Genomic DNA, 13,687 nt, shown 5'->3' on the forward strand with positions numbered 1-13,687 from the left:
ACTTTTTTTTGACATGTCCATTTGGACTTCAGGGTCAAAAGTTATAGCCATTTTTAGTTAAAAGATCCAAATTTAAAACTTAAATATCACGAAAATGCGCAGGCCTAACTGTCCTCAGAATTATACCACAGTGCCAAAATGTCTTTGGTCATATTTTGGGTTTTATGTAAAATATATGACCAAAAATCGATATCTTGACTTTCTATTCTATTGTATAAAAATAGTATAGAATTTCTGTGCGTCTGATGTTTTTCTTGTAGTTTATTAAATATTCTACAGTTGTTTCGTAAATCAATACTGAGAAAACCTTGAACGTAGATAAACACTACAGGACGTGGTTGACTTCTAAACACATCTGCTTCCCACTTGTTTTTTTTTTTGTATATCCACGATTGTATGAACATGGGCGGCCGGCTGTGTGAAGCGTATAGGAACCTTTTTCACATTGTTATAGAATTTTCATCAAAAATTAAAAATCAGATTGGGTGCATCAGATCTTAATTTTTTTAGAATACCCTACCCAACAGATTACTCTGACCTACAAAAAAAGACTGCGCAGGCTCAACTCGAGGGAAGCATGAAAATTGTATGGAGAATTAGGGCGATTCGTCGCAGAAATTTTGTTGGTCGGTGTTATCACTCATAACCTCAGATAGGTTTGGCAGATTTTCTACATGTTTTTGCTGGATCATTTCATAAACATGTAGAATACGATGGGACTTTTGAAGTACTTGAAGTTAAATGCGTTTAAGTCTTTAACGAATTTTATTATTTTCTATGCGAACCTGGACTTCAAAAATGTTGTGTATATTTCTCCCCACACCTTTACCACCCACTGCGCAAAAACAATAATCGCAGTTTTATGTCTATATTGCAATAATTTGGCTTAAATTTTGTTCAAAAAATAAATTAAAAAAGTTTAATTAATGAAACTAATTGTGCCATTTTTCTCCCCCCTCAACAGATGATGATCCACGCCTGGGACAATTACAAGCTGTACGCGTGGGGCAAGAACGAGCTCAAGCCCATCACCAAGCGGGGCCACTCGGGCAGCATCTTCGGGGCGTACGACCTCGGCGCCACCATCGTCGACGGGCTGGACACGCTGTACCTGATGGGGCTGCACAAGGAGTTCGACGAGGGCCGGGACTGGGTCGAGCGCAAGTTTTCGCTGGACAGCGTGAGCAACGATCTGAGCGTGTTCGAGACGAACATCCGGTTTATCGGTGGATTTTTGACGTGCTACGCGTTCACCGGCGATCGGCTGTTCCTGGAGAAGGCCAAGTACGTGGCGGACAAGCTGCTGCCGGCGTTCCAGACGCCGACGGGGATCCCGTACGCGCTGGTCAACGTCAATACGGGGGTGAGTGTTAAGGGCATTTTTTCAAAAAGTTTTTTGATCATCTATTCTGAAGAAATTTATCTGTACATAACCTATAACAATCACCAACGCTCAACGGGGATGGGATTCGAGGTGATTGTAACGACCTGCGGAGCATTAGATCAGCCTTAATCAGGGGGTTTGTTAGTGTAAATTGTTTGTTCAGAATTTTTGCGGGGTCAGACTTTCCATGTGAATCCCATTCCTAGCTCGACGCTTTCTCTTATCAAGAGGTCATCTCATAGTGTGCACCCCGAAAGGTAGATAACGAACTGCCTAGAGTTCACGGGTGATTTATACAGCTGTACATAAACAACAATCTAGCCCTCGCGCTCTATACTGCATGTTACTTTAACCCACTCAAGTATGTCTAATAAAAAACAATATTCATTCCCCACATTACTCTCGACACCACTAGCCGGATTGGACAAAGTAGTTTATAGAGTAAAACTTTTTTCCCCATTTAGATTTTTTACTCCTTTTGGCTATAGATCCGCTAGAGTCCAACCATATCCAGTAATCTTTCTCTTTTTCTCCCACTCTGTCTTGGAAAACTCTGTGGAACTGTTGGTTGTTTGTACAAACACTAAACTAAATAATCGTATCGAAAAAAAATGGGTTTTGTGTTTGTGGTATTTTGTTGTGCGCCCACGCTATCGTTTTCAATGTGCAGCCTCAGACCTTGCTCGAGCGGGTCGTCAATCATGTAGAAATATTTTTTATCAATCTGTTCTACAAGGTTAGTAAGTGTGACTGTTATTTTTGCCACCACCACCAACACCACAAATCGATAGCTCTCACGACTCATCTGATACCTGCGCGTTACAGGGTTACAATCATCTCAGGATTCCCGTAGTCACTTCACCAAAATAGCTAGAATAGCGAAGAGTTGAAATATTTTTACAATCTCTTTCCTATAACCGCTTCCTCCAAGTCAGCAATGCTAAAGCTTTCCCTCGCACCTCCAACAGATCAGTAAAAACTACGGCTGGGCCAGCGGCGGCAGCAGCATCCTGTCCGAGTTCGGCACGCTCCACCTGGAGTTCTCGTACCTGTCGGACGTCACCGGCGATTCCGTGTACCGGGAGCGCGTCCAGGCGATCCGTACCGTCCTGAAGGACATCGAAAAGCCCAAGGGTCTGTACCCGAACTACCTGAACCCGAAGACCGGCAAGTGGGGCCAGCAGCACATGTCGCTGGGCGCCCTCGGGGACAGCTTCTACGAGTACCTGCTGAAGGCGTGGATCCAGTCCGGCCACGAGGACGAGGAAGCCCGCGAGATGTACGACGACGCCATGCAGGCCATCATCCAGCACATGATCCGGACCAGCCCGGGCGGGCTAACGTACGTGTCGGACATGAAGTTTGACCGGCTGGAGCACAAGATGGACCATTTGGCTTGCTTTGCCGGTAAGTTCCCGGCGGCATTTTTTCATTCCAACTTCGTCTACTAACCAACCCCCCCTTTCAGGTGGCCTGTTCGGCCTCGGCGGCACCACCCTGAACAACCAATACTCGGAAAAGTACCTGGAGGTGGGCGAAGGGCTCACCAACACGTGCCACGAGAGCTACGTGCGCACGTACACGCGGCTCGGCCCGGAGGCGTTCCGCTTCAACGACGGCGTCGAGGCGAAGGCCCTCAAATCCCAGGAGAAGTACTACATCCTGCGCCCGGAGACGTTCGAGAGCTACTTCGTGATGTGGCGGCTGACGCACGACCAGAAGTACCGCGACTGGGGCTGGGATGCCGTGATGGTAGGCGACTTCTCATTCCTCAAAACAACTCGGTGTATTGATGTTTTCCACGCGCTTCATTTCAGGCCCTGGAGAAGCACTGCAGAACGCCAAACGGCTATAGCGGTTTGAAGAACGTGTATCTGACGGATCCTCAAAAGGACGACGTGCAGCAGAGCTTCTTCCTGGCGGAAACACTCAAGGTAGGTCGGCATGTGGGCTCTTACCGGAGCGGTTACATTTATTCACGAACAACGAAAAGTAAACAAGCTGGAATCAGTTTTTTTCGGATATATTTTAGAAATTGCGTTACTCTGTACCGCAACATACTACAAGACTGATTTATTTCTCTCACACTTTATCGAATACGTTTTATTTCGGCATCAAAACTTGATTGTTAGCGATTTAAAACCAATCAAACAAGCAAAAACTGCTTTGTTTGACGGCTGCAGAAAGATTGACAGCGAAAACTTGTTTAATTGACATTTCTCTGCTGCGAGCGTCACAAACGTCACACAGGTTACCAGGCGCTTGAGTGCCCAACGGTTTTTTTTTTTTTCGTTTGCGTCAACTGACAGCTGTGAATTTTAGTGTTACACGTTGCAACGGAAGTAGCAACAAATTTGCTTAAATTACATTTTATAAGTTTATTTGGACAAACTTTTTAGTAACAAAATGCGACTTTTTCCTCCAGTACCTCTACCTGCTCTTCTCGGACGACTCGCTGCTCCCGCTGGACGATTGGGTGTTCAACACGGAGGCACATCCGCTCCCAGTTAAGGGCCGGAACTCGCTGTTCCGGGCTGCGGCAGCTTCAAGTGCGCCGTAAGCATCAAAAAAAAACTCAAGAGACAACAACAACAAGATGCACCACCCCCACTACTACTACTAATTACCACTACTACAAAGCATGAGGAGAAAAAAAGGTGAGGAAGAAGAAGGGTAACAGCAACAAACTATCGCTACAAACCTGTTGTAGACACTAGTGATGAGAGGGAGAGAGGAGTCGTTTCGTTGCGTGCATGTGTGAGTGAGAATGAGAGTGTGAGCGAACCTTCCTCGATTGTGCGGAGGAAGCAATTCCTTAAAACTTCTAACTAGCCAGTCTGACTGTGAAACTTAGCGCGAGTGTATGGACACTACATCTATATTAGGGTGGGTACGGATTTTCAAAAGTTCTCAGATCAAGTTCTGGTGTGGTTCCCCTTGTAGGGCATACCCATAGGGACTCTCAGCCCAAATTTCAGCTCATTTGGTTGAAAACTGGCTTGTCTCAAGCGAGTTCAAGTTTACATGGGATTTACTATGGGAAATTTTGAATTTTCGTTCATTCGCTCCTACAGGCCTGGGGGAAACATGTAGAAACTTCTAGGATGGCCAGAAATGAGCGGAATCGTCTGGAGAACAACTTTCCCTAAGAGACCAGGTCGATTCGTTTAACCCCCACCGAGCTCAACGGCAATACATCCGGGGTTTTCGGAACCAACGGTTTCCCCCAGAAAAGCAACAAATTTTCCTTAGCATGCTATGAATGCTTGATGAATACCGCGACGCCACATGTCAAACAGCTACCACGTGATTGTAAAATTTGCACCATAACATTTTTTTCTTATTTGGAGGTTTAGAATACAGCTAAATAGCATTAGGATCGCCATAAATTTTAATTCTATGGTTCAAAAAGTAATAAAAAGTAATTTTTTATAAGCGATGCTAGTCCACGTGGTAGCTGTTTGACATGTGGCGTCGCGGTGTTCATCAAGCATTCATAGCATGCTAAGGAAAATTTGTTGCTTTTCTGGGGGAAACCGTTGGTTCCGAAAACCCCGGATGTATTGCCGTTGAGCTCGATGGGGGTTGAACGAATCGACCTGGTCTCTTAGAGAAAGTTGTTCTCCAGACGATTCCGCTCATTTCTGGCCATCCTAGAAGTTTCTACATGTTTCCCCCAGGCCTGTAGGAGCGAATGAACGAAAATTCAAAATTTCCCATAGTAAATCCCATGTAAACTTGAACTCGCTTGAGACAAGCCAGTTTTCAACCAAATAAGCTGGAATTTGGCCTGAGAGTCCCTATGGGTATGCCCTACAAGGGGAACCACACCAGAACTTGATCTGAGAACTTTTGAAAATCCGTACCCACCCTAATCTATATATTCATTATTAGCCCAAAAAAAAAGGTTATTAAAAAACAAGTGAGGAGGAACGGAGTGCGTGGATTTATTTAATTCTTGAGTGATTGTAGTTAATTATATAGGAAAGATATATATATAAACAATAATTGTGATGAAACCTACTAATTTATCGAAGACAACAATTGTTCTTTATAGGATGTGTTGATATTAGCAAAAAAAAGAAAAAGAAACTTGAGAATACAAATACCCTACACTAAAGCGTCCGGATGGCACGATCTGTCGCGTGGCGTTTTCCGGACCGATAGTTGAATCTTTTTCTCCTAAACTCTTCCAACCCTTTTAGAAGTAGAAAGTCTGTTTCTCACTGCACAGTGTTTTCTCACCCACCCCTGGTGGGATCAAAAACGAACGTTTCGATATTGAGGCACCACTACTATGTAACCACACAGCCCACCAAAAAATTAAAGCAGACTTATGAAAACAAACAAAAAAGAACTTGCTCTCGCGAGAGCAGGTTTGGGGGTGTAACACCAATTTTAACGAAAATCGACGACATCTCTAAAAAATTAACCCACGAATGGTGCCAAACTCTAGCAAAAACTGGTCACGAAAATTACGAACCGAGATGCCTAACATTTCTTTACCCATTTGTCCTGCTGTTTTTAAGTTTTTATTATTTTCTCTGTACATATAAAGTTACTTTTACTCTCTGCACGTGTCTGGTTTATTCTGCAGACTCGAAGAATTTATGTCGAAGAGTGAGAGAGAAAATCTCTCCGACAAAGTCGCAATTTTGTACATTTTATGCGCTCGCTCTCATTTTTACTCTCTCGCAAAGTTGCAGCGAGAACGAGAGAGGGTCAACCATGGCCTGGCTATCTGAATTTCTTCAACAGTTGAAAGAGAGTGAGCGAAATGAGAATAAAACTTTGGGATTTTGTAGAAGACAATGTTTTTTCCGACGCTCTTTTTACAAAATTTCTTTAACTTTAACAAGAATTTTAACTCTCTTCTGAATTGCCTTTCCGTTAAACATTTAGCAATCAACTACGTGTAAATATTCTGTTATAATTTGTAGCATTTTAGAAAAACAAAAAAACTTTTACGCAAAACTATCGCTATTACTGATATTTACGGGAAATGGAAAGAACAAAGCAAAAAACAAACTCATTTAACAGAAGACTTTCCACTACAGAGAGAGAGAAAACATTAAACAAATAGTAAATTAGTAATAATTCTAACAGAGTCGCACTAAGCCGTTTCCTTACACCCTAAGTTGATTAAAAAATGAAGGGGTAAATATCCGCGTTCGTTGGATATAAAACAAAAATTAAAAACAGAGCAGCGCTAAGTAACTTAATATTAGAGAACACCCTAGCTAGCACCGTTTTTCCGAATCAAGGCACTACCAGTAGAGAAGTAAATGAAAAAAAAGTGTAACAACACACAACACACAATAGTAACCGATCGAATTTGACTGCTGGTTCAATCTTAGTAGAAAACAAATGACAGAAAATTGCGAGGGAGAAAAATAACACACAAAAAACATTTAGCAACGTTACAAGCAGGCATTCCAGTATGCTGATGGGTAAAATATATAATAGTGAAAACAACTTTAAAAAATATTCAAAAAAAACAGTACAGCAATTACAATCCTTCTCCAATTCGTTAGACAGACACACTTGTGTTAGGGAAAAGAAACAAAAACACAAAATCTAAACGGTAAAAATTGCTACAAAAGTGACAGAAGTAATGATAAAACAAATGCAAAGTACACACTCGCTCACACAATCAAGGGCACTAAATAGCAGCTGAGGAAGAGGAAGAACAAAAAAAGTGAACCATTTGAGAATCGTGAAACTGACGTGCGTGTACGAGCGTGAAGAAATGAAGTTAACGTTGTTTGGGAAAAGTGCGTGAAACGTGGATTAAAACTATCATGTTTTTAAAAAAAAGGTTGCGTGCGGTTTTAATTTGGAGAACTTGAAAGAAATTCCTGAATTCACTTCGACTGGTACTTACTTCCTTTCGACCTTCCATAAACCATGTGGACACTTTTTTGAATTCTTAGATCCCCATCTTTAGATATGTAATCGTCTGATTTTCACTTTCGATAAAACGTTTTTGGATTTCAGCTTTTCTGCTTTATTGAACGGGTTACTTTCACATGTGCCTTTATAAAATTCATTTTTATATCGGATTATTTCTTCAGATCACCATGAAAATCATACTTGGAAGCGTAAGCTCCGGCTCCAATTCAAGCTTCAATTCAAAACTTAGAAAAATATGTTCATCCATTATTATTAAGATTAGTCCAGCCTCCATTTTTCAAAAGACACAACCTCAAAGCTCTGCTGAAAAAACGTACATACAGTTAAACCTCGTATAAGAGCGCCTCGCATATGCAACTTTGCATATACGAGTCATTCCGCCTGATTCGGTTTTGTCGCAAGAGTTGCATATGCGAGGTACAGGGCTTATGGGATTTTGGCTATATGGGAGACATGGGCTATATTTTTATAAAAAATCAACTAAACTATACAAATTTATAGTGTTTTGGAATCGTTATGAAGTCAGCTATACAGCTACACCAAATTTACATGGTTTACGATGTTCTAGATCATCCGAAACTTCGTCAAGTTAAGGCCTATGTGTTCAACGCCGTACAAGTATGAGGTAGGCGATTTGACTGTGGTTTTTGACCACAGATCATATCCGGATAGCCTCAGGGAGGTTCAGGGACTAGTCTACCGATATGTGGTGATGTTCTGGGTCTTCTGTAGAGTCCCTGACGGTACGTCCGATGGGTCTACCGCCGTAACACGGCAGAGGTCGGTAGTTTTAGACCTCAGATCATATCCGGATAGCCTCAGGAAGGTTCAGAGACTAGTCTACCGGTATGTGGTGATGTTCTGGGTCTTCTGTAGAGTCCCGGGAGGTACGACCGATGGGTCTACCGCCGTAACACGGCAGAGGTCGGTGTTTTTTGACCTCAGATCATATCCAGATAGCCTCAGGGAGGTTCAGGGACTAGTCTACCGATATGTGGAAATGTTCTGGGTCTTCTGTGGAGTCCCGAGAGCTACGCCTGAAGGGTCTACCGCCGTAATAAGGCAAAGGTCGATGGTTTTTGGCCTTAGATTATATCCAGATAGACTCAGGGAGGTTCAGGGACTAGTCTACCAATATGTGGAGATGTTCTGGGTCTTCTATAGAGTCCCGGGAGTTACGACCGACGGGTCTACCGCCTAACAAAGCAGAGGTCGATGGTTTTTGACCTTAGATAATATCCAGATAGCCTCGGGAGGTTCAGGGACTAGTCTACCGATATGTGGTGATGTTCTGGGTGTTTTGTAAGATTTCGGGAGCTACGGCCGTTGGGTCTACCACTGTAACAAGATAGAGGTCGGAGGTTTTTGACCTCAGATCATATCCGGATAGCCTCAGGGAGGTTCTGGGGCTAGTCTACCGATGTGATAGGTCTTTTGTAAGATCCCGGGAGTTACGGCCGATGGGTCTCCGCCGTAACAAGATATAGGTCTGTGGTTTTTGATCTCAGATCATATCCGAATAGCCTCAGGGCCGTTACTTCCGCGACTCTACGGAAGACCCAAAAGATCATAACACATCGGTATCTTGTTACGGAGGTATACCCATCGGCCGTAATTCACGGGACTCTACGGGAGGCCCAGAACATCACCACATATCTATAGACTAGTCCCTGAACCTCCCTGAGGCTATCCGTATATGATCTGAGGTCAAAATCCACCGACCTCTGCCTTGTTACGGCGGTAGACCCATTGACTGTAGCTCTAGGGACTTTATAGAAGACCCAGCACATTACCACATATCGGTAGACTAGTCTCTTAACCTCCCTGATGCTATCCGGATATGAACTGAGGTCGAAAACCTCCGACCTCTATCTTGTTGCGGTGGTAGAGCCATCGGCCGTTACTCCTGGGACTCTACAGAAGACCCAAAAAATGACCACACATCGGTAGACTAGTCCCTGAACCACCCTGAGGCTATCCGAATATGATCTGAGGTCAAAAACTTCTGACCTGTACTTTGTTACGGTGGTAGACCCATCGGCCGTTACTCCCGGGACTCTACAGGAGACCCAGAACATCACCACATATCGGTAGACTAGTCCTTGAACCTCCCTGAGACTATCCGGATATGATCTGAGGTCAAAAACCACCGACCTATGCCGTGTTACATCAGTAGACCCATCGGACGCAGCTCCCGGGACTCTACAGAAGACCCAGCACATCACCACATATCGGTAGACTAGTCCCTGAACCTCCCTGAGTCTATCTGGATATGATTTAAGGTCAAAAACCATCGACCTCTGCCTTGTTACGGCGGTAGACACTTCAGGCGTAGCTCCCGGGACTCCACAGAAGACCCAGCACATTTCCAAATATCGGTAGACTAGTCCCTGAACCTCGCTGAGGCTATCTGGATATAATCTGAGGTCAAAAACATCTGACCTCTATCTTCTTACGGTGGTAGACCCATCGGCCGTAACTCCCGAGACTCTACAGGAGACCCAGAACATCACCACATATCGGTAGACTAGTCCCTGAACCTCCCTGAGGCTATCCAGATATGATCTGAGGTCAAAATCCACCGACCTCTGCCTTGTTACGGCGGTAGACCCTTCAGGCGTAGCTCTCGGGACTCCACAGAAGACCCAGAACATTTCCACATATCGGTAGACTAGTCCCTGAACCTCCCTGAGGCTATCTGGATATGATCTGAGGTCAAAAAACACCGACCTCTGCCGTGTTACGGCGGTAGACCCATCGGTCGTACCTCCCGGGACTCTACAGAAGACCCAGAACATCACCACATACCGGTAGACTAGTCCCTGAACCTCCTTGAGGCTATCCGGATATGATCTGAGGTCTAAAACTACCGACCTCTGCCGTGTTACGGCGGTAGACCCATCGGACGTACCGTCAGGGACTCTACAGAAGACCCAGAACATCACCACATATCGGTAGACTAGTCCCTGAACCTCCCTGAGGTTATCCGGATATGACCTGTGGTCAAAAACCACAGTCAAATCGCCTACCTCATACTTGTACGGCGTTGAACACATAGGCCTTAACTTGACGAAGTTTCGGATGACCTAAAACATCGTAAACCATGTAAATTTGGTGTAGCTGTAAAGCTGACTTCATAACGATTCCAAAACACTATAAATTTGTATAGTTTAGTTGATTTTTTATAAAAATATAGCCCATGTCTCCCATATAGCCAAAATCCCATAAGCTCTGTACCTCGCATATGCGTGCTTCGCATAAGAAACCCCCATATGAGGTGCATATGCGAGGTTTAACTGTATTACACATAGAATTTTAGATATTATCGTATAATGGTAAAAAAGGTAAAAAAATACCGCTCATTTTGCTCAATGAGCAAAACGTGAGCTGGCTCGCGTAGTGCTTCTCCTCACGAATGAGCGAAAAATGCTCGCTCATGAGCGCATGAGCGCTCAAAATCGCATCACTGGAGAAGAGAGAGTTCATGTAGCGTAATGTGGGAGCAGGCCAGCCAACACTGAAAATACGCCACACTTTTTATTCAAGTGCCCAAACAAATGAATGATTGAATAAAACCACATCATAGGTCTAATTGGTGTGTGTATCAACATCAATCCAAATTACAATCAAATGCAATTGTTTGGGCGATTGACTTTTTGTTATTTTTTGACACGTTATTTTCATTCGGGTGGCTCAAGCTTTGTGTTTTGCTCATGAATTTGTCCCACTGTCTTGAACTATTCAAAGTTATGAGGAAAACACTTGAAACTGATCTTAAGATCTACACAAAACATGCACTATTCAAAGTCAACGTGATATTCCACTAGAATTTAATGTGTTTCAGTGATCGATTTTAGCGCGAATTTTATCGATGGCTAGAAGCGAGGCTAGAACCAGTAGCACAAAAAACTCTCCCGTTTTCAACTGGCCAGCCGGCGCAGTGGTAGCGTGCACGACTAACAAGCGAGAACCTGTATATCGCTTGTACGTACTTTTATTTTTCAACATCATTTAAAATACAAGTGTTTGGCTATTGAAATTATTTCATGGCCAATCACCGCAATTTCGAGTGTTTTGCGATTGACATTTGAGTGCTCTGTACTGCAGGTTCAGATCATGTGCGAAACACTTCGATGCGCTGTGTGAGTTTTGCTCAGTGTTAAGAGAGAAGTTGAGTATGTGTGCGTGAGTATACGAGAAATAAATCAGTCGTGTGTTTTGCTTGGGTATGAAATAATGACGTGTGTTGTTATTTGTGTCCGAAATTATTGAAATTTGAGGAAAATCGGGAAAGTCACGACATAACTCACAGTATAATATGCACGATGTTATGTCTATTGACGTCATTAATCTTCGCTGCACCATCTCGTATGGGCGTGTCCAGATCACCAGGCTCACAGAATTAATTTGAAAGATACCCTCAGGGCCCGAGGAAGACCACCAGAAATCCCGATGCGAGACGCGCTATCTCAACTAGACCTAGATGTTCTTTATCCTATCTATTAGTTCCTCTCAGATTCCAAAATATCTATTTAGTTTTCTTCCAGTTAGTTTCCCTTCAGTTAGTTTTCCTCTAGTTAGTATAACTCGCCTCCGCACAAAGCCGTCGTTTCTGGTTGCACCGGAAGCAAAGCAAGATCGCCCCAGCAGCTGGACACCGAGTTGCGGCTGAGGACAAAACGCAAAGGCCAGCAGAGCCAATCAAGACCCCTACACAATCCCCCTTCCCTTCCCACGCCTTGTCCTTAACATCAATCCCTTCCCTACTAACCCCGAGTATGCCGCGGCTCCCCTCCCACTAACATTTACACACAAGATCCTCTGTAATTATTAAGTCAAATGTAATTACAAAAGCCGACTCGGTCCTAACCAGGTCCCAGTACCGAAAAGGACCTAATAAAAATAATTTTATGAAAAAAAAAAATCTTCGCTGCACAAGACAGCTAATCCCAATTTCTACCTCTGTTTTTTTATGTGTGATTAATATCATTTTTGACAGTTAAAATTATTTTTCAAGAAAATCTACCACGATTTACAAAAATTGGTTAACAATACGACTCAGGGCTTATTGGTTGTTGAATCTCCTACTTCAGCGATTCTCAACCTTCTTCTAGGTTGGTACCCCCTGCCATGTAAATGAAGTGGGCCTAGTACAGAGAGATACCTCTTATTATGCGGTGGCGTTATGCTTTTTTATTTCTTCGATTTCTCTGTCTAAAACCTTACAATTTTTTGTGCATGCTTCAAAAAGCTTTTTGTAGATCTGAAAAAACCCTACAAATCTCGGAGTTTTCAAAAAGACGTAAGAGCCATTGGTAAACAAAGCCCTTCTTGCATCGGTATTCGACCTACTTACGAAAAACCAATTTCTAAAATGCTTGAGATTGTTCATCTACACGTCCTTCTATCGCCCTAAACTTAAAACAAATGAAATTGTTTCAATTTGGAGAAAAACGAAAATTAGTGCCGGAGGTCACGGTGGCTCTTACGTATTTTTGAAAACTCACCCGTGAAATTGCTTTTAAAAGATTGCACCGCGTAAAAAGAGGTTTCTCTGTACCCCCGTTGAAAATCGCTGCCCATTCCGGTTCCCCAAACGAAACGGAACAGAAATCAACCCATAATTTTGACACTAGACACCAAAACTTTGGTACTTTTTAGGCTTCAGTGACATTGTACGCAGATGACAGCCGTAGCATCCCCGTGAAATCAAGGGATTGAAAATTGTATATAGATTTTTTAAAATTGATTGTAATTATTTTTTTTACAATTAGGTATTTGAATTAGGTAATTGAATATGATTAAAAAGCATATATCGACGTCGTCGTGCTATCTTGTCGCACCCGCCATTTCGACGTTCCGAGAAAAACGCGTTTTAATGTTTGACCTTGAATATACAAAAACGAGAGCACGCAATGTAAACAATAACAAACACGTTTTGTTTGGCTGACCATTCTGTGCGTTGTCCCGAAGTTTGGTTGAAGTTGGTTGCTGGAGTTCCGAGTTGTAATTACAAATGTTTACGGCAGTCTAACTTGTACGTGCGATAAACGCATCCTGACTTTTCTGGCCTGAAATCCCTTTGGCCTTTTGTCGCACTTACATCAATTTTTATAAAGTGACAAGATAGCACGACAAGATTGAAACTACTTTCATATATAAAGTGACAAAAATGCACGGAGTTTTATCGGTTTTTGTTGAATATCTCAGGATTGAAATCGAATTTTGGGGATCTGTGACGGTCAAAAGGTGAGGCATTGTGAGCTGCACAATATGGCGTTCTTAACTCAATTTGGCCCAAAATGCACGTACGACAAGTTAACACGATGGCGACGATATCTGCTGTTAAATTTTTATAAATATCTTGTGTGGCTTCGAATGTGACATGAT

The 13,687-nt window shown here is 43.0% G+C and overlaps 1 protein-coding gene across 5 annotated transcripts in view; it reads left to right on the forward strand.

The window, feature by feature from the left end:
* The window catches only part of LOC120427646 (mannosyl-oligosaccharide alpha-1,2-mannosidase IA), an 85,364-nt gene extending 81,078 nt beyond the window's left edge, over positions 1-4,286 (forward strand). For all 5 annotated transcript variants that reach the window (XM_039592615.2, XM_052706822.1, XM_039592553.2 and 2 more), the window contains exons 3-7: positions 965-1,363; positions 2,353-2,791; positions 2,853-3,136; positions 3,202-3,318; positions 3,810-4,286. In XM_039592615.2, coding sequence (XP_039448549.1) covers positions 965-1,363; positions 2,353-2,791; positions 2,853-3,136; positions 3,202-3,318; positions 3,810-3,944 — 1,374 coding nt within the window. In that variant the 3' untranslated portion in view covers positions 3,945-4,286. The remainder of the gene's footprint in view (positions 1-964; positions 1,364-2,352; positions 2,792-2,852; positions 3,137-3,201; positions 3,319-3,809) is intronic.
* The last annotated feature ends 9,401 nt before the right edge of the window (positions 4,287-13,687 follow it).

This window comes from Culex pipiens, chromosome 1 (assembly GCF_016801865.2).
Source record: "Culex pipiens pallens isolate TS chromosome 1, TS_CPP_V2, whole genome shotgun sequence".
Lineage (NCBI taxonomy): Eukaryota > Metazoa > Arthropoda > Insecta > Diptera > Culicidae > Culex > Culex pipiens.